Below are 20,661 nucleotides of genomic sequence, written 5' to 3'. Positions count from 1 at the left end.
AGAGTATCAGTCAAAATCTGACAGTTTAACTCTGAATTACCTTGATAATGACAAGAGTAATTTACATGTTTTCTGAAAATGGTTGACGATTTGTTGAACAAACAGATGTTTCATAGCTATAGAGTAAATGGTACAGAGGCCGTGCTTCATGTTTCCTGTGAAATGTTCTAAAGCCAAGCTACAATTTCCCTTAAGATGAGACTATGATTAATTATAGTGTGAAGCTGGTGTCAAGCTTATGCTATGAAAGATGTAAAATGCACTAATGACACAGAGTCAGAATGGTATGTGTTATGTTTGAGTTAGAAAAAAACCTATAGACCATTAAAGTTGATTCATTTAAATTTTGTGAATTGTATTGGAAAAATTAAAAATCATAAACATACAAAAAGCATCCAACAACAACCCTTTGTAACATATTCATCACTTTTAGGTCAGCAAAATCTTTTACCTATTTCAGAGTTTGTCTCAAATATAGTGACAATTGGCCCACTTTGTTGTTCTAAATGCTGGCCATAATGTTTGCATGTCACATACTTTTCCCCACTTTTTTTGCTTCTTCCTACCAAACAGTTTAAGCATACAGGTTAAATGAATGTACATCATTTCAGAGTAACAGGCACTTCTACCCTTCCATTTTTCTCATGTGCGCAGAGAAATTACAGTATGACGTTCACCATTAGCCACCTGGCCGAACTCCTTTAGACTCTCCGTCGCCCCTTTGTGCTCTTTGATCGTAGCCGTACCTGCTGGTTTGAAGCGGCGGTTGAAATGACAAAGTCTGAGCAAACAGACGCTGAGCCACTGACATGAAAATAAAGAAAGTCTCCAGAAAGTCACAGGGCAGCTCCAGAATATTGAAAGTATTAGTAAACAGTAAAGAGTTTAAAAAAGGCTTTAAGGCCTAAGTTAACACAACCGTGTGTTTTCTGCTTAAATAACAACGCCAATGCTGTGTTGCAGTGACTTGATGCCCTGACAGGCCAGCCCATAATTCCTGCATATTTCTTTGGGACATAAACAGCCGTTCCCTTGTCTCCCCCGCTATTCTCTGACTGGGCAGCAACAAAGTTAAAGGGACACTTCCAGCTGTTTTGGTACAGAGGGTTCTTTTTTACCTGCCAGTGCATGTTGCCCTACTTTGCATGTTCGGTCCATACGCACATTAAAAAAACAAAGTGTGGTTAAAGATATGAAGGCCTAAATTACATACCTTCATCAGAACTCTCAGCTTTTTAGATAGTGAACTACACATTTTCAACAACAGCAACAAATTGTTGCCCTGGTGCAGATCTACAGGTATTGCTCATTTTATTTAAAGCTGATTTTTCACTGCTGGTTTGTTATAATGAGCTCTCAACCAAAAGTGCATGAGGGGAGGAGTTAAGACTGTTTACAGCTCAGTGGCCAATAGAAAGGCTCAGTATTTACAGCAGTATTTATAGACAGGTACGTACTGCAGAAAATGAGACAAGACCTAGTGAAGCTGCAGCAACAGGTGAGCGTTTTACTTTGTTACGGTAACAGTGATGTAAAATGTCACACATTAGGCAAAGGTAATAATTTCTTTAATTAGTCAGTTCAGTGAAAAATTATTGAACCACTGTTTAAAAGATTATGTGCAAATTTCACACCAAAGTGATACAAATTAGCAAATTAATGTCTCATTTAGAGAAATCTTTATTATGTCTCATCAAGGTTTTAGAACTGCATGTTCATCAGGAGGTTAGAAACAAGCAAATTACACTGTTGATTTGCTTCCTAATTTGTTGATTTGTGATTGCAGTGTGCATCGTGAACATAATATTCCAGTTGCAGATGTTGGGGATGACTTTCCAGCTGTGTCTGATAAGGGCACTCTGCAGTCTGCTCTTAACCACAGGTAAACACACACGTGCAAGTAGTAGCTGTTCAATACGCTGAAGCCTGTGAAGTCTTATGTTGTGTGGCTTGTCCAGGTCTGCTTGAAGCGACGTCCCTGATGAAAGTCAGGAATAATGAAGGTATTAATCATCTATCTTCTGTTAAATTTGAATCTGAATAGGAAATTGTATAGCAAAAAACACAATTATTGGAATTTCCTTTGGTAATTTTGGTAACAGTTAAAAAAATGTAATTAAAATTCTTTCTGCATCTACACTGATCCACAGGGAACAAGATCAGCATCGGCTCTGCTCAAGCACATGATTTCTTGACTAATTCACGACCTAAGAGGGATATTGACCCAAAGTGGTATCGAGCAAACCCAGATTTTCAGTCCTACTATCGCTTCTACAACAGCATCGGACACACTGAAGGCGTAAGCTGACGATGGGTGGAAATATTTCACCAAACATGCGGACCTATCACACTGTTAAAATAATGTATTGTCTCTGTGTCTGTCCATCAGCTCTATGAAATTGACAGAATCAGGATGCTGTATCAGCAGATGCGTCACTTAGAGTTGACCTTTGGCCCGGACGCCTCCAGTTACCAAACTGACTTGGGTGTGCTGACAAGCACTGCAGCGCCAATTACAACCAACCAGCCTCCTCCACCTCCCGCCACCCCTGCTCCCACACCAGACCCACTGGAGAAGGCGCAGAAGATCTATTTGTGCAACCCCAAAGACCCCCTGTGCAAACCACAGATCGTCTACCTGCCGACAGGGGCTGTTCCAGTGCTGTGTGACCCACGGGTCAATCCCGCCTGTCGGCCCAAAACAGAGGAGGAGATCAAAGCCGCTGCTCCTCCGCAACCCCCCGTCTCACCTTTTGCTCCCAAACAGTCTGTCCCGCCTCCACCTCCCACTGTTAAAGGAATGGAGTATGACTGTGACCCATACTGGGATCCTGACTGCCTCGTCGACCACCCTCCTCGCCCCATCCAGGAAACAGCCACAGGAGCTGTATCTGCAGAAGAGAAAGGTGTGGATGAGAGAGAAGCAAAGGTTGAGGAAAAGGTCCCTGCTGCAGCAGCCACACAGAAACCCCTTCACTCTTACTATGACCCTTATGATTTCAAACGTGACCTTTACGATCCCTTTCATTACACTGATCAAGCTCCCAACCCATGAAAGCAAGGTGCTTCAGAACATGACCTTTTAATGAACAGACTTCAGTAGAAAGGGGTAAAACCCGAATTATGTTATGCCCTTTGTGTATAATCAAAAACAATAATGTAGAATAAAAAAGGAAATGCTTATGAATATGCTTGACTTTGTTATAGCTTGCTTCCTATTTCTACAGGTTTCAGGGTAGCCTTATGACTATTATTTAATTGTTTGGTTTTAAGTGAAACACAAGGAAAGAGAATTCATCTAAACGGATTTAAAGGTAGGTAGATGCCCACTTGACGTGAGAAGCCCAGACAACGAGTTCAAGTGAGCGCAAACCCCCAGGAGACGGTGGCCGGCAGAGGGCGGTAGAGCTCTCCTTTGACAACGCCGCTCCCAGCCGCCGAAGAAGAGCGCAGCCGCAGACAGCATCGTCTCTTCCAGCATCATCAGTCAGTGTTCAGCCATCACTTCTCCCCGGGCTTAACGAGCGCAAACATACATTGTGTTATTACTCTTCCAGCTAAACGTGACATTTGACACCAGGTAATTTTTCTTCGTTATGAATTATAGATGTGCCACAGTTGCTTTCTTCACATCTGGGGACAGTAAAGCAGAGGACCTCGGGCTCCGATGTGAGACGGGACCGTTATTTGGACCGTTATTACCGCAGCGGGCCTACCGGGTGCCGTGGAGTTTAGCATGCTAACACAGCTAGCCTAGCTAGCTTCGCAGTCTGTGCCGACAGCCTAGCGGTTAATTAGATTATAATAAAGCTGACAAATCCCACATCGACGAAAGACGCGTCTCACGTCGACGGTTTCTCCGCTGTGGCGACTTATAATGAAAAAACGTCATGTGAAATGGCCAGAAACGCGTGTTTATGTATGTGTACGTGCTGTTGTTTGGACCGTGGGTGTTGAGCATCTCAGTTGTTTAGACGTTAGACTCTAGACACTCAATGCAGATTTAATAGACCTATGACATTAATTACCATATTATACCCAATACTAACACTACAAACCCTGACTATCAGCAGATTTAGATCAGAGATATACATAAACTCTAAATAGTATGGCGTTGGCTATTAGTCAGGATATTTTTCGGATTATCTCGATCATTGTTGATCAGCTGTGAAAGGGATAAAGAGAAGACTGTTATAACAGCTGGCTGGTGTTCACATGTTACCAGTGTGACCAGCCCAGAGCTACACTACAGGTCCCAACGTCATAACAGCAGCAGTTATATGAAGTCTAACGAAAAAGTACACATCCTGGTATTGTGCAATATTTGAAACCACAAGTTTCTTATCATGAATGAAATAAATGCAGTAAGGCCTTGATCCGCTTGTATTTTCACTGAGACAAATTAGTCGAGGTGTATTTTCCTTCTTCAGTAGCTTAGCTTTCCCATTAGTTTTGTTCACTTTCCCTATTATTTAGCTCCTGCAGGATGTCTGACAAGAGCGAGCTGAAGGCTGAGCTGGAGAGAAAGAAGCAACGAATCGCCCAGATCCGAGAGGAGAAAAAGCGAAAAGAAGAGGAGAAGAAAAAGAAGGATGTATGTAGTGGAAACAGTCATTTCAACACATTGCCAAGCTGTGTTCCTTCTTTTCAGCTTGACAGTTTTGAGCTACTGTCCCATTTTTTAAGTTGTTTCTGTTCTGTGCTGTGTAGGGACATTCGAAGGGTTCAGTGGAGGCAGGCAGCGGCTCTGGCCACGAAGACTCTGACCTGGAGAGGAAGAGGAGGGAGGCCGAAGCTCTGCTGCAGAGTGTTGGCATCACCCCTGATGTACCACACGGTAATAACATGCACCTTGGCTGCATGCGTGTTTCACCTCCAGTTAACTCCCATCGTTTCCTAGTTGTTCGTATTATGAGTTTGAAGTGTTGCTTCTAAATACGCTGTTTGGCTTCATTCAGTGTTTTCCCTTCCTTCATACAATATATGAGAGATTTACATAACTGTTATGTGCATGGCACCTAAAACCTACCTGCCATTTATTTTCATTCTCTCTTCTCTCCCCTTTCTTTTTCCTTTTGTGTTTTGTCCTCCTCACTGCATGCAAACTCATTAACTCGGTCACTCATTCATACACGCACGCACACACACACACACACACACATTTCATACCTCACTTCCTCCCTCCCTTACTCACCCGCCCATTCATTAACCAATGCACTTATGAACGCAAACACAAACATACACACCTACAGCTCAGCCCCTGAGGGTAGTAACAGAAGATACATGTCTGTTTCACTACCTAGTCCCCGCCCCCATGTCTCCCTCCAACAAATCAGTGGGCAGCGATGCAGGAAGCCAGGATTCTGGGGATGGAAACGCAGGACCAAGGTTTGTTTGTAGGAGAGAGAGAGATGGGGATAGGTTGTTTTTGTCTATGTGAGTTTGAGTTAAACCTGCATGCTACATGTTTCTGTATTAACACTGTAATTATACAGTGTTGTGTGATTCTGACCTGTCTCCTCTGCCTTTTTACTGGCACGCTGATATTTCTCAATTAACACACACCCCTTTCTTCTTCTCTCCCTGTCTCTTTTATGGCTCATCTTGTGCTTGTCTTTTCATCCTCTTTCTGTCTGTCCTGTCTATCTCCTACTAACACCGTCTGGTGATTTGGCTGTTTAAGGACATTGCACTGGGATCCTGACCCCTCTACTCTGCAACTCCACTCCGACTCTGAGCTGATGGGGTACTGCTCCTCCTCTCGCCTTTAGCTTGTCTTTCAGCTTTTATCAGTTTTTGTGGTTTCATCCTAGACTTTTTGCGGTGTAAATGTGTTTAGAAACCATTATTTATGTCTCCATGTGTAAAATCTGCACTCAGTTCTCCTTTGAAATGCAAAGCTGTGCCTGTTTGTGCTGACTTCCTCGGGGGTATGTGCTTGTAGGCGTGGAACTGTAAGACTTGGCATGTCCAAAGTGACCCAGGTGGACTTCGTCCCAAAGGAAATGGTGTCCTACTCCAAAGAAACACAAACACCAACCAATGCTTCGTCACACGCTGATCAAAAAGCAGGTAAACAATGACAAACATACACATGCTTCTCTCTCCAACTATTTATCCTGGTGAATTCAATTTGAGGAACAACTAAAGTCTGTATTTGTGCATTTTCCAGATGAGGAGGAAGATGAGGAGATAACTGTTCTCCTTCCAGCAGAGGACATCCAGGAAGAGAAAGATGAGCAGGGTGACCATCAGGAGGAGGGTAAGCACAGACTGTCACTAACAAGGAAACAGTAAGCTGGTTGTTAAAAGGCTAGAAGTTAATTGTTGGATTCTGATAATTGTAGAAGGGAAGTGTTGATATTGTATATTGTATCATGTGTGAACAGATACTCCCAAAGAACTGACAGAAGAGGAGAAGCTGCAAGTTTTGCACTCAGAGGAGTTCTTGTCATTTTTTGAGCGTGGGAGTAAAATAGTGGAAAGAGCTCTTGCTGAGCAAGTGGACGTATGCTTCGACTACAGCGGCAGAGATTTGGAGGACAAGGAGGGGTGAGGCACACGGAAAAGGACTGAAAGCAGGTAGACGATAGATGGGCAAAGTTGCACAATACGTTTCTTATGTGCCTTCCAGTGACCTGCAGGCAGGAGCAAAGCTGGTTCTGAACAGACAGTTCGCTGATGAGCGCTGGACTAAGAACAGGGTGGTCACTTGTCTGGACTGTTCCCCACAGGTTAGTGCGTCCACAGCAGCAGCCCCACAGGAAATATGGCAAATATGTAATCTTAAGTCACACATGTGCTGCTGTGTTCCTCGCAGTATCCAGAGCTGCTGGTGGCGTCCTATAACAACAACGAGGATGCGCCCCATGAGCCCGATGGAGTGGCCCTGGTCTGGAACATGAAGTACAAGAAGGCCACACCAGAGTACATATTTCACTGCCAGGTAGGAGCTAAGTGACTCTGGACCAAGTGCATTCTTGCAAGACTGAACAGTCGTTTTAGAACGGAATACATAAATAAAAATGTAACACGTATGATTTTATTTTTCCAGTCAGAAGTGATGTCAGCTGGGTTTGCCAAGTTTCACCCCAATCTGGTGGTGGGTGGGACGTACTCGGGACAAATTGTGTTATGGGACAACAGGAGCAACAAGCGCACCCCTGTGCAGAGAACCCCCCTCTCTGCAGCTGCACATACAGTAATGCACACACACTGATGAATCAGAGTTTAATGTTAACTTGTAGGTGCGGCCTTTCCTTTCCTTTACATCAGCTAACCTCACTGCGCTCTGTTGTATCTAGCACCCGGTTTACTGTGTGAACGTGGTAGGAACCCAGAACGCCAACAACCTCATCAGCATTTCCACCGATGGCAAAATGTGCTCCTGGAGCCTCGACATGCTGTCCCAACCCCAGGTGCGTTGAACCGGGAGGATTTATGCACAGGTTCGTCTCCGAGTCTAAGGATGTACGTCCATTTGCCCTGCAGGACAGTCTGGAGCTGGTGTTTAAACAGAGCAAGGCGGTGGCCGTCACTTCCATGGCCTTTCCACTTGGCGATGTGAACAATTTTGTGGTAGGGAGCGAGGATGGTTCTGTCTACACTGCCTGTCGCCATGGGAGGTGAGGTGGGAACCAAATAGGGAAGGTTAATGATTAGTGGTCACCACAATGATCTTGCGTTTGTGTGTTACAGTAAGGCAGGGATCACTGAAGTGTTTGAAGGGCACCATGGTCCGGTGACAGGCCTCAGCTGTCACAGTGCTGGTGGACCTGTTGACTTCTCCCATCTCTTCATCTCCTCTTCTTTCGACTGGACTGTCAAACTCTGGAGCACTAAGGTGGCACATTCACACTTGCACACAAACATTTGTTTCCCTTTAGCTGCTGTATGTCTCTCCTAACAATAATAATCCCTCCCCTCCATGTATTTCAGAGTACACGTCCATTGTACTCGTTTGAGGACAGTTGCGACTACGTCTATGATGCAATGTGGTCTCCAACACATCCCGCTCTATTTGCATGTGTGGACCTCGCTGGACGTCTGGACCTGTGGAACCTCAACAACGACACTGAGGTGCACAAACAAACAAATTAACCTTAGTTCACGCCTTTAACATGCCATTTATGCTTTCATAATAAATTCTACACTGTAAAGTAAAACTTTTACCTCTGCAAACACTTGAATGCAGGATTCCTGCTGCTGAGCTGCTTTCTTCAAAAACTGTGCTTCTTCCAGGTTCCCACTGCCAGTGTGTGTGTGGAAGGCTCTCCAGCACTGAACTGTGTCAGATGGGCTCACACTGGCAAAGAGATTGCTATTGGGGACTCAGAGGGACGTGTATTGGTGTACGACGTAGGGGAGGTGAGACGTCATTCAAACGTATTGCTCCTTTTGATTGTCCTTCGTGTGCTTTTGTTAATTACTAATAATCAATGTTCTTTTCCCTTGTTTGACATATGGTGGGTTGTGCTGTCTTTTTGCAGCAAATCTGTGTCCCCAAAGCTGATGAGTGGACACGCTTCGTCAGGACGCTGGCGGAGATCAACGAGAACAGAGATGAAGCTGAGGAACTCGCCAATGTGTGACATTACAGACCCCTTCACTGACACTGCTCATCCCTTTCTGTCCAGTACTCAAAGCACCTATAGCACACTACATGACATTGTCAGAGGAGCTGATCTATGCTCTGGCCTTTGCACGCCCTGTAACCTGATTCGGCCTGAGGAGTTGTGCAGAGCTAGAACATTAGATGGTTTTACTTGTTTCGTTTTTAATGTGGTTTATAGTGTCTTTAAGAGCGTTAGAGAAAACACTTGTAGGAACGATGAATGTGACGTGTAGCAGTAGCAACAACAGTTGCGTATTTGACGTTGTCTAAATGAAAGAGGAAGTAATTCATTCTAGCTTTGATGACATCCTCAGGGTCCAGAACCTACTCTTCTCCTGAGGCCTCAAACCGTTGATCCTTTTTTTAAATATGCAAGCCTTTGTAATTGCACCTTTTTTATTACCATTTTAATGTTTTTACATGTTTTAATATTTTCCGGATATGCTTGTGCACATGCCTGGCAGCAGAGTAAGAAGACTCTAACTAAAGCTGACGTCCCTATATTCTCAGCAGCACTTAAATTCCAAGACTACAACAGCTAATGCTGTGCTTACACACGCACTCGCTGGCCTGTGCAGAAGTGTGTCATTATTGCTTTTTAACCACTAAATATTTAATATTTATTCCAATGGTTGCACCTATTTAAATATTCTGTGTACTGTTTGAAAACCGCTGCTTTGTACTAAAAGGTTTAGTAGTACATTAATACTAAGCTTTTACCAGGATAAATCCTTGTATCTTGAATTTATTGACTAGTATAGTTACTTTATTTCTGTTGATGAGTAGGAAACGGTTACTTTACAGATCCTCAAAACAATTTCTAATTAAAGTGGAGGACGGTAACAAGTTTTTAAAACAGAACTTCAAGTGGTTTTCATTATTTTCCTTTGCTATCCAAATGTTCATTCCTTCCATTTTGCAGCAGTCCAACCCGGCCAGGCTGCTCAAAAATAAACAGCTTCTGTCATTTTCTCTTGTTCCAATTTTCATCAACTGAAGTTGAAACCATGTTTGACAAGACAGAAATGTCTACAGTACCTGCATTCTTCCCCTTTAATGGTTGCACTCTTCCACTGGAAATAAAATTCAAAGCTTACCGGTAAAATTTAAACCATATGGATGATTTATTTCAATAAAATACAGACTGATTTGAGATACATTTAATTTATAATACCTAATTCTCTGCTCATTTTTGGTTTATCAAGAAAACACTTAATTGAATGTTCTATACATTATTAAGATTGATTCTCAGAGACCAGGTCCCACATTGTCAGAACATTACAGTTACTGTATAATGATGCTGACTGAATGTTACGGAGCTTTGTCTTGTAACATTTTCTTCACTGCAGTTATACAATATGTACAGCGCTAGCCTGCCGTGTGCGGATCAATCAAGAGTGAAGACACGCTGTCCTGGTCATTCTAACTGTTTCTATGCCAGCTGTCCAATATGAAAGATGTCCTACTCAAACAGTTTCAGACAGAACAAAATAAAAATCATAGCTACTCATGAGGAGCGCCCAAAGCTCCGTTTTATACAAATGCTGTAGAGAAGAACACAAAGAATGGAGAGGCCAGGAACAAGCAGCCACTGAAGATACAGCACAGTCTGTGCTCTGGTCTCTTTGCTGCCTGTTCAGCTACGTCCACAGCTGCTGCCAGCACTCCACCTCTGACTGAGGACTAGCGGAGCTCACCATGGACCTGCGTTTCCTCCTACTTTAATGGCCCCGATTTGTGGAGTGTGTGTTAACTGTGCGTGTTTGGATTGTGTATCTAAGTGTCTGGCTCCTGGTAGAGGAGAAGGGGGATGGTAGAGTGAGACGGCATGCAGACCTTTATGGGGCTTTAGCCGTCGCGGTTGGCTCTGAATGGTGTATTGAAACCACACCGGAAGACTTAAATTTGGGCAGGTGAAGGCCAAATTTGTTCTCCACCCCGGCAAAGGTCGCTGCAGCCAGACGGTAGCCTCCAACGTGGTCTGCGTGGATGGGAGGAAGCTCTGAGATGCGAGACTTGGGCGTGGGCTCAGATCCTGTCGGGCGACTGCAGAAATGGAGCGTGTGTGATCATTCCACAATGATATTTCCAATTACACCAAGTACTGCTTAAACAAGCAAAATGAAACACATTTTAGTCAGAATAAAATGGAACTTACTGTCCTCCGAAGTCAACATAGAACCACCGCTGTAAAAGCTCATACGTCACCAGGGTCACACCAAACTGAGGGGAAGACCGGCACATACGAGCTGGAAAAGAGAAATCACACAATTCACTGGAGGTTTCTACGCAGAAACCATGCACTGGGTATTCCTGCAGCATAAGACAGAGACACACACCTCCGGCCCCCTTCCACAAAGCCCTGAACCCCTCCTCTTTCATTATCTTCCTGAAGCAATCTATGACCCCTGAGTAGGTGGTCTGTCCTGCCCTAGCTGCGACTTGGAGGCGTGTCTTGATGACATCAGCAGGAGTCACGAGGGATGCAGCAGGGATGCCTGGAAAACAGAGTTAGTGTCAGGTTTAGAGATAAAGAGGAAATAGTGCACTATAATAAACAATAGCTTGTTTATTAGCATTTTCTGACAACTGGGTTTGAATCTATATGTAAGGACAAAAAGGTGCATTTTGTCCTAGATGAGCTCTGACTGATTTGTGGTGTTCTGAGTCATAATTAGAGTTTACCTGCAATTGCTCCAGCAGTGAGAAGCTGCAAAGGTCCCACCCTGCCCTGGTCATCGGCTAGCTGGGCTTTAGTGTGGGCATACACGGGGAAGTAAATGGCTGAGAAGGGGATGTCTCTTAGGAAACAAGCTTTAGCACCCTAGACGCACACACAAAAACACAAAAGGGTGCCAGGCTGAGGAGGTACAAATAAACCACACAGCCAGCGTGAGACATTCAAGGACTCCTTACCTTGTAGAGTCCAAAGAAGCCCAGGTCACGGACCACGCTGAGCGCACTGACCCGCGGGCCGGTGGTGATCTCACCTGCCACCTGCAGACGAATCTTCACAATCTCAAGAGGGTTGGTAAAGATCACCTGAGACGCTCCGGCCTGGAGAAACAAGACAACACTTGTTCATCCATGTAAATCACTCATTTACTTTGATCTACTCCTCTGAGGGAAGTAAAATGTGTGCTTAGTACACAAAACGCGCACCACATGCTTTTATAGCAGATATAAAAGCATTTGGGACCTTGCACTTACACAGCCACCAGCCAGAATCTCAGCAAATAAAGGAATTGTGTTATCTTTCTCGGTGAACTTGTCTCTTACGAAGTCATTCACCTATGAAACACAAACACAGCATGTGAGAAGCGAACCAATCATGTCAAAATTTTGGTCTGTATTTTAAAAGACAGCTGCACAAAGCAGAGAGGATTGGCAGACTGTGAGAAGGGACTTACTGTGAGTTTAATAGCCTTCTCAGGTGCCACACCTATAAGCTGAGGAACCAGACCTGCAGAGATTAGGTGACAAGGGAATCTAATTTCATTAGTAACACTGGGCAGACTTGAACAAGACAGATAAATCAGCATCACCATGTAACAGAGAGAACCACACAGGTAAGGAGCTGCGCATCCTGCCTTATTTATAGGACTCACCTCTGTAGAAGCCAAAGAAGCCTTCATAGCGGAGCACCTTCTTAGCGCAGTCAAAGCTGTTCTTGTACATGAGCTCTCCAACAAAGGATCCCGTGGACCTTTGGTTCTGCATACGAGTCTTCACTAAGTCGATGGGGTACACGGCCGTCGCTCCCGTGGCTGTGGAGACACGAGCCAGTATTAAAGTGTATCTGTGTGCGTATCTTCATGTCCATCAAACCGTCGTCTTAGCCCAGAGGACACCTCACCTCCGGCGATGGAGCCCAGGGTGAACCTGTAGGCCGACTCTGCAATCTGGAGCCACACAGACCGAGAGCCGTCCCCATGAGGCTGAAAGAAACACACAAACAGTTAGCGTCTATAATAAAATACTTTGTACAGCTCATGTCTTTTTTGCAACTCAAATCCCGCATTCCATGATGTGAATACTAGAGGAGACTAACAGGGCTCCTACCTTTTGGCTTTCAACCAGGTGGTGGGGCAAACTTCCTTCCTCCAGCGGCGCTATTCTCTCAATATCAGCAAGGTTAAGGCGCCTGATACACAGATGTTTAACATCACTTTCATATGAAGTTAATATCAATGAAACACATTTGGGGTACATTTAATGACTTTGGCCTAATAGTGGACTGTGAGTGTTTACCCAGATGGGGAGTGCAGGCCTGACAACTGATACAGGATGTCAATTTCCATAGGAGTGATCTGACCGAACTTGTTGGCAGCATGAACAAACTCCTCTGGAGGAAGAGAGGAACAGAATTTACTTGGACAACACCACAGACTTTCCACAACACATTAGATCAAAGGCAGCGATACAATGTTGGTGTTAATATCACAATCTGCGCACCTTTGGTCAGGAGCGTGTCCTTCCGCGTGCCCGCCAGCGTGCTGTAGATCTTACGGATCAGCTCCATGTTGTTCAGGAGGGAGTTGAAGGCATTAAAGTAAGAGAAGCTGACCATGTGAGAGGTGCTACCACCCGCAGCCTGAGAAAAGGGGAACACAAGAGTACGTTACGGTCAAGTGTACAGTTGTACGCTTCATTTTCTTTGTTTTAAATCATCCTGAAAGCAAAGATCGCTTTAGTGCAAGAGTCACATGCACAAGGTGCACGTTTGTCCTCTGACTTGCAAGGCCTTGCAAATTTTTATAATTTCAAAGGTCAGAAACACTTACAGACACAAGGTTCTCCTCCACAAAAGGTGTGAGCATGTGGTGTCTGATGGTGGACATGATGTCACTGAAGTCCATGGCGGAGATGACGCCGTTCTTTTCTTTGTCCTTCTGTGCAAACGCCTGGCGTGCGTGCTCCAACTGCAGCTCCTAAAAACAGCATGACACCACGAAGGCTGAGTGTAAATATAGAAAAGAGCAGAAGAGGAACTCTGACTGATCGGTGTGAAATATACGTTACCTGCAGGAACTGGGTGAATTCGAGGTAGCTGAGGAGTTTTTTGCGGTCGTGGCCGAAGTGCAGGCGGATGAACTCACAGTCCCAGTTAAAGGGAATGTGGTGATGCACTGTGGTCTGGCTGAAGATGTCCTGCACATTTTCTGCGGCACAATTATCAATTATATTAGAACCAAAATCATAAACTCAAATTACCAACTGTCTCCAAAAACAGCTTAATGATTTAAATGATCCAACAAAAAGCGCTGTGTGCATGGCATATGAAAGTCAATAGACACTTATGTAATGTAAGTCGGTCCAGTGAGTAATCTGGTTAGCAATGTCACGGCAAGTAATTCTCTCTCCACACTGCACTGCAGAGAAACGTGTACATTTAATGTACTGGGAACAAAGTGCAACATTTCCTTGTCAAGTGAAATAAACTAAAAAATAAAAGCACTCCATACCAAAGGAAATAGTTCCAGTCCCAGTCTTGTCAAACAGCTGGAAGGCTACAATGAAGAGAGCGTCTGGGGCACACAACACCGACTCAAACGCCAAAAACTCTTGGAACGAGATCAGTCTGTAGTGGAGATTAAAAAAAATAAAAGGTATATAGTTATGCAGAGAGACCTCAAACACTAAGGCATGAAGCCAAGGTCAAAACAAGCACTGTGCGAATGCATAGGAAACAGCTAACAAACGGCATTTAAAGGCATTTGTCCCCTTTTAATATAAATAGATCTAAACGCACAGGCACCTGATTGTTGGTGTGTGTTTGTAAACTGTCGGCTTCACAAAGAGAAAAATGTAACTTGTTGGGAAATTAACCTTATCTGTAAATGGGTATAATGCCCACTGTCGATTAGACACTAGTCAATAAAGATAAGCTGTGTGTCCATGTGCTGACTGTTTATGTCAATACGCACCCGTCCTTTGTGGTGTCGGCAACGGCAGCGATGAGCTGTACAGTTCTAGGGTTGTGGTGAATCTGTGTCTGCAGTCCCAGATACCGCTGGACAAAGTCCCCCGGGGTCATGAACCTCTCTCCATCCTTGTCCACCACGCTGGCATACTGGCATCAACATGTCGGCACAGACACAGTTCACAAACACCCACATATTTTCCTGTCGCTCCGAACGAACAGCCGCAAATTATGGGCGAGACACCTGCAACTAAAGCGAGCAGCCGCTGGAGTCCTGGTTGAAGCGCAGTCCAACCCAGCTTGTGCAATCAGCTGGGTCACTATGACATGAGGGCAGGGCTGGACGTGAAAGCGGAGCATGACATACTCGGCTCCAGAGAAGCACACTGTGAACCACAGGAGAGTTCTACCGGGGTAAAATCTAGTCGAGATCCTTTTCCTCTCAACACTTCCTCTTGTGCCACTGTTTGCACTCACGCTGCCCTTGAACAACCAAGGTCACTGATGTTGCAGCTGAGCGTGTCAAACGTATACACACACACACACACACACACACACACACACACACACACACACACACACACACACACTTGCGTTTATGAGCTATTTAACCCCTGCATACCAGTACACCAACAAACAGGTATCACAGCAGACGGAGGAGGGAAGGTGCCCTTTCACCACGTTCACGCGGTGCCTCCATAAATACTAGTCCTGTCACGCTGCTACTGAAAGGACACGCAAGTCCTGCTCGCGCACAGCTGAGGCACCCAGACCCCTGACAACACACCTCCTCTACATTCCATAAAGATGAACACAGACCCGGGCTGAGGAAAACAGGTGCCGCTGCCTCATCAGCTGCGGTCTGTATCTGTGTTCTGTCAGGAAAAACTAGTTTGTTGCGACAAAGGCCCTAATTAAAGCCAACTTTGAGGCTCAGAGGAGGAGACGGCTCCGCTCGCTGTTCGTGCATGAATGCGTGCAGATCTCACCTTCTGGAAGATAGTTTTCAGCTCACTCGGGTCCCCACGTTTAGTAGATTGCACCTGTAACAGGACACAAAGGTTAATGTCCCATCGCCGTTACCAGGCTGCGTTAACTTAAATCTAACGAGCGATCCGCGTCGGGTCGGCGTCTCCTTGAATCGCCCACTGCGGCTGCAACCGCACGCGAGAAAACCCCCCAAATCCGTCCGTTCTGACAGTCGATCACGACGAGAAAGTCGAGCTGCCAGCTCCACAACGGGCACGAAACACACTTCCACACAAGCCCGGACTAGCCCGAGAGGGAAGCCAGCTAGCAAGCACCGACTAGTCGCAGGAGGAGCAGGCGGACGCGTTTAGCTTTAAAACGGCAAACTGCGAGAGGACGACGGCGAAACGACCACGAGTCGGCGGTGGAAGTCAAATATACGAGCTAGTAGTAGTAGTAGTAGTAGTAGTAGTAGTAGTAGTTTTAGGGCAGTGTAGCGGTTTAGCCCGTCCTCGCTAACTCCGAGGCTGTGGATGCCTCATCAAGGCCAGCCGCCGCCGGGCGCCAGCTAGCTCCAGGGATGCTACAGCCCCAGACGCCGCCCCGGCCGCCCCGGAGCCGGGGCCCGAGCCTCCGCCGCCGCTACGCGGGGACACCGACGGCAGACGGCGCGGATGTCTCGCAGCAGACGCTAGAACACAGCGAAGGAAGCGATGCCGAAGTCACCTTGACCGCCATGCTGGTTTGACGTCACGCAGAGTGAGGAGCACGGCGCCGAGCACGCCGTCGGGCCGGTGGGAAGCTGCGGAGACGAAACGAAACGACGCAGCCCGCAGCAGATCGGATTACACGCACACGCTACAGCGGTGATCCGGTCCGGCGACGAGACGGCGCTCAAACACTCTGCCGCTTCCGCGTGCAAGAACACATCCCCAAACACTGGACGGAGCCAGCCTCCCTTTATCTGTCATAATAGACTCCTTATTGTATCAGGTCATATTACTGTTACAGCTACTTGTTACATTTCATAATCGGATTAATGCTACAAAATACTGCATTATCTCAAATTACTGATGCTTTTTATACTACTACTAATAGGATACTGCAGTGGTGCGACTACTTGGCTGTTTAACAAAAGGAAGAGGAAGCAGTAAAAGAGGAGCAGAGCTCAGCAACAACAGCCAAGCCGCAAAACGCAAAAAGTGCCACAGATCAGTGCAGTAAATTCAGCAGTAGAAAACTCACCAATCAGCTGATGCTGTAATGATTCATGTGGGTTATTTTATTAAAACTTTGTATCCAACAGGAAAACAATTTTGTTGCTGTTTTTTGCCTCATAGTTGTTGCTCGTTGGCAACTGGAACTGAAACTATACATATATGATGTATAATGGGACAAAGGCCTATAAGTATAATATTATTACTATAAAATAATAGTATTGTGAATATATATCTTTTTTTGCCTTTCTGTTTTAGTTCATATTGACTCTGTTCCGTCATCCATTACGGATGAGTATTTCTGTTTAGTTTTCTGCTCAGTCTCTTTTTTGCTTTGCCAGTGGAAGAGCTCACTGACCTCTGTGAGGTGTCTGTAATGAGACATCAGTGTTTGCTGCTGCTGATAAGGCACTGACCTACTGCAGTATCTCCTCTACTAGATGCAAAACCACAGCCTTCTGTTACGTAACTTTGTTTAACAGCCACTGTGTCATCTGGTGTATGGTCGTTCTGTACAGTGTATAGATAAGTTAGTTAATTACCAGCATGTCAAAAGATGCAAAGCTACAGTATGCGAACAACAGTTACAAAAAATGTGTGACAACAAATAAAATACATGGAACTGACAAAACCCTTTTTATTTTATATGTTGCATAAGCCATAAATACATTTAAAAGTATTTACAATTATAACGTAAATCTTATAGACTTTAAAAAAATCAACATTTATGTCAGAGTGCGGATATGACAACAGCATAAACAGTCAAGGCAATAATGCGCCATTGTTTAGGTATTAGCGCGAATTATGCGTCACGTGACGTCAGCACCACGTGACCACAAACAAAACTTCATGGCGGCGCACTGTACGGCGAGATCAGGTGCTGAGCTAATGCTAGCTTCAAACTATTCCATGCTATCGTTATTACTGCACCATCGGGTTTCATTCGACACAGGCGCACACAACTTATATAAGCAGTTAGTTAAATCATGACAGCCGATTTGATGTTACTCCGTTTTACGTGTTGTGGAGTATCGGACTACAGCGTCCTGACAAGAGAGCACCCTGCTAATAAACACTGTGTTCACATCATAAATCTTAAGTCCTTTCCCTCCTGTCCCTCCCTCCAGGTCTGTTTGGCATCCTGCAGAAACACCTTTGTCCCAGAAGCTGTGAACCTCCAACAGCCGTCTTCTGTCAACAACATCGACACTTCTTCTGGCAGAAGTGGAAAAATTCTCACAATGTAGTTCGTCCAGCTACTGTTAAACCTCCTAATGCAGTGCCAGAGGTACAGTATTTATATTTAATGGTCCCACAGTGTCGCTGTCTAATCAGAATAATAATATGGAATGTATGTTTAATAATAACAATGTTACTCTTGATTTCTATAGCTGGAACCAAACCAAAGAAGTTGTAGTGATTCTGTCAGTCTTTACTTTTTCTTCCTTTGGTCAGGTTGATTTCAATGCCTTTATAATAGTTTATGAACTCATGTATAGATATATTTTTATTAATTTTTAAGGAGGATTGTTGTGCCTTTTTGTCTTCTGACTCCCCTGACTCTCTCTAAATCCGATTCACTACAGCATTATTATATTTATGTCAGTAGTCATTTTTAGTTAAGTTCCCCAAATCAAACTGTAGCTTGATACCTCTATCAAAGTAATAACTGACTGTACCTTCTCTGTGATTATAGCACATTGTGCGCCCTGACTATGTGAGAAGTAGACTGGTCCCAGAATGGCCAGACTACATAGAGATCAAAGATCAGGAGCAGGTTGAAGGCCTTACGCGAGCATGTCAGCTCGCCAGACATGTACTGTTGTTGGCTGGACGCAGTCTAAAGGTCAGCATCTAATTACTACAAGTATGGTTTTTCTTCTCATGTCATAAAAAATAACAACATAATCTGTCTCTACCTCTTGCCTGCAGGTTGGCATGACAACAGATGAAATAGACTTCATCGTTCACCAGGAGACAATCAGGCACAATGCCTATCCTTCCCCTCTCCAATACGGGGGCTTCCCCAAGTCAGTGTGTACATCTGTGAATAATGTGGTCTGCCATGGCATACCAGACAGGTAAATGACCAAGCCTCTCATGTCTCTTTACATTTTGTAGTCTTGTAGTCTGCATAGTAAACCGAACCACTCAGGCACGTTAGTAACTTAAGTCTAAGATGTTTTCTTAAATTGGCATTATGAGCTATAAAGGTACAATAAATATAGACAGTTATGATGTTTGTGTTTAATTCTCATATACACAAGTATGTTTTTCCTGCAGTCGGCAACTTCAAAATGGCGATATCATCAATATCGATGTCACTGTAAGCCTTTAAAAACACCCACCCACACACATGCACAAGCACAAGCTCACACACTCAGGCACACCTTTGTCATTGACTTCTGCCCATTTCTGTCAGGTGTACTTGGATGGTTACCATGGTGACACCTCCGAAACTTACTTGGTTGGCCAGGTAAACGAGGTCGGTCAGCGCTTGGTGGAAACTGCCAGGTTGTGCAGAGATGAGGCCATTGCTGTCTGCAAGCCCGGTGCACAGCTCTGTGTTATCGGAAACACTATCAGGTTGCGCACAGACAAATGCATACGAACAGAGAGTACACAGTTCGTTCTTGTGGCAACTAACTGTATTTGTGTATCTGTTTGCAGTGAAATAGCTAATGCTGGGGGCTTCCAAGTGTGTCCTTATTTCATTGGACATGGGATAGGCTCCCACTTTCATTGTCACCCTGAGATCTGGCACCATGGTAAGATTTTATCACGAGTGCATGACCCAGTAAAATTATTAATAGAACAACTTCCACATTGGCAGCGTTGCACTGTGACAGGGTCAAGGTCATTAAGCTGTTGGAGTAAAATGAATAGCACTAGTAAATGTGTTGCCGTTTTTATTTTAAGCTAATGACAATGACATGACCATGGAGGAAGGGATGGCTTTCACAATAGGTGAGTTATGTTTTATAACCCATATATTAAGATTTTACTGTGTATGAACAAGAGGCTGATATTTTCTGGTAATTTGTAGAGCCTATAATCATGGAGGGATCTGTTGAGTTCAAAATCCTGAAAGACAAGTGGACTGCAGTGTCTGTTGATGATAAAAGGTAGATGGAGGAGAAGATCTATTGCTAAAATAAGTTCTAGCAAGTCATCAGCCTGCTGCTTGCATTAGCATGCTGACAGGCTTATAGTAAAGTCTTGGCATGTGCAGCTCAGTTGTTCTGCGTTTCTGTTAATCCAGGTCGGCTCAGTTTGAACACACAGTGGTTATCACAGCCGATGGAGTGGATATTCTCACCCAGCTGCCAGAAGAGCGCAAGCTGTAACCTGATGGAGCCCAAGTTCTGACCACCTACTGCAGCATTTATAAGAGCTTGAGTGGTCATTCAAATGCATGTATTTAAAAACACATTTATAAACACTTTCTACCTGTAAGTTATAATAAATAATACAATTAACTCAGCCAGCACATTTCCACTGAACTAACTGAGCCTCTGTAAAGTTGTTCAAAGCACACATTCCCCACAACAGCGTTGTTCATCTTAAAGGGTTTGTGTTTGTTTATATTTATCCTTTCATTAAACCACCAAACACTTTAACAGAGTGTATGAATATGGTGTCCTTAATATTAGCTTGTGACCTTAACTTGAGTTCATATTTAGATTTGTAAAATACAAACATCATCAGTGAGGCGGGGTGTGTCTTTATTAGCCGGATTAGTGTAATTCCAAGCTTTGCCAGTAGGCGGCAGCAAACTGCCGTCAGATGGAATCACTGTTCATGAAGCAAGGAATCTGTTTGTGGCTCATGTATGAGGAGAAAGCAGGAGAAAGTTTTAAATGTCAATATATGCAACTGTTCTGACGTTTTTATTCACAAGGTAAACCATCAACATTGTTCAGTTTGATGGCACAAGG

General features: G+C 44.5%; 4 protein-coding genes across 7 annotated transcripts; 3 read left to right on the top strand and 1 right to left on the bottom strand.

The window, feature by feature from the left end:
- The first annotated feature begins 1,467 nt into the window (after positions 1–1,467).
- Positions 1,468–3,202, top strand: and3 (actinodin3). The gene is made up of 5 exons (XM_029131639.3): positions 1,468–1,498; positions 1,787–1,882; positions 1,959–2,003; positions 2,151–2,299; positions 2,390–3,202. Exons 2-5 carry the CDS (start codon positions 1,819–1,821, stop codon positions 3,053–3,055), a joined length of 924 nt encoding a protein of 307 aa, XP_028987472.1. The 5' UTR covers positions 1,468–1,498; positions 1,787–1,818; the 3' UTR covers positions 3,056–3,202.
- A 219-nt stretch (positions 3,203–3,421) lies between these two features.
- LOC114844337 (dynein, cytoplasmic 1, intermediate chain 2a-like) lies at positions 3,422–9,586 on the top strand. Of its 4 annotated transcripts, none has more exons than XM_029131636.2 (17): positions 3,422–3,580; positions 4,477–4,594; positions 4,711–4,837; positions 5,304–5,388; positions 5,684–5,746; positions 5,945–6,072; positions 6,173–6,262; positions 6,390–6,552; positions 6,635–6,734; positions 6,821–6,946; positions 7,055–7,201; positions 7,305–7,418; positions 7,492–7,625; positions 7,699–7,843; positions 7,939–8,079; positions 8,242–8,367; positions 8,490–9,586. In XM_029131636.2, the coding sequence occupies exons 2-17, from the start codon at positions 4,487–4,489 to the stop codon at positions 8,589–8,591; spliced, it is 1,899 nt and encodes a 632-aa protein (XP_028987469.1). In that variant the 5' UTR covers positions 3,422–3,580; positions 4,477–4,486; the 3' UTR covers positions 8,592–9,586. The 4 variants fall into 4 exon arrangements, with proteins under 4 accessions (XP_028987469.1, XP_028987468.1, XP_028987471.1 ...); XM_029131635.3 differs by having other exon boundaries at positions 5,253–5,388; XM_029131638.2 differs by lacking the exon at positions 5,684–5,746.
- Positions 9,587–9,714: 128 nt separating this feature from the next.
- Positions 9,715–16,852, bottom strand: LOC114844336 (electrogenic aspartate/glutamate antiporter SLC25A12, mitochondrial-like). The gene is made up of 18 exons (XM_029131634.3): positions 16,233–16,852; positions 15,527–15,580; positions 14,542–14,687; positions 14,080–14,195; positions 13,637–13,776; positions 13,399–13,545; positions 13,070–13,208; positions 12,866–12,959; positions 12,677–12,758; positions 12,471–12,552; positions 12,223–12,381; positions 12,025–12,077; positions 11,825–11,905; positions 11,531–11,671; positions 11,300–11,438; positions 10,954–11,112; positions 10,773–10,863; positions 9,715–10,660 (listed from the first exon to the last, which is right to left on the bottom strand). The coding sequence occupies exons 1-18, from the start codon at positions 16,242–16,244 to the stop codon at positions 10,453–10,455; spliced, it is 2,043 nt and encodes a 680-aa protein (XP_028987467.1). The 5' UTR covers positions 16,245–16,852; the 3' UTR covers positions 9,715–10,452.
- Positions 16,853–17,474: 622 nt separating this feature from the next.
- Positions 17,475–20,343, top strand: metap1d (methionyl aminopeptidase type 1D (mitochondrial)). Its single transcript, XM_029132963.3, has 10 exons — positions 17,475–17,600; positions 17,851–18,011; positions 18,420–18,569; positions 18,656–18,804; positions 19,007–19,049; positions 19,146–19,309; positions 19,394–19,491; positions 19,643–19,690; positions 19,770–19,848; positions 19,986–20,343. Exons 1-10 carry the CDS (start codon positions 17,528–17,530, stop codon positions 20,068–20,070), a joined length of 1,050 nt encoding a protein of 349 aa, XP_028988796.1. The 5' UTR covers positions 17,475–17,527; the 3' UTR covers positions 20,071–20,343.
- The last annotated feature ends 318 nt before the right edge of the window (positions 20,344–20,661 follow it).

The sequence above is a fragment of the Betta splendens genome, chromosome 17 (assembly GCF_900634795.4).
Source record: "Betta splendens chromosome 17, fBetSpl5.4, whole genome shotgun sequence".
In the NCBI taxonomy this organism is placed as follows: domain Eukaryota; kingdom Metazoa; phylum Chordata; class Actinopteri; order Anabantiformes; family Osphronemidae; genus Betta; species Betta splendens.
The sequence above is the reverse complement of the archived record's forward strand: the minus strand, read 5'-3'. Positions and strand labels throughout refer to the sequence as shown.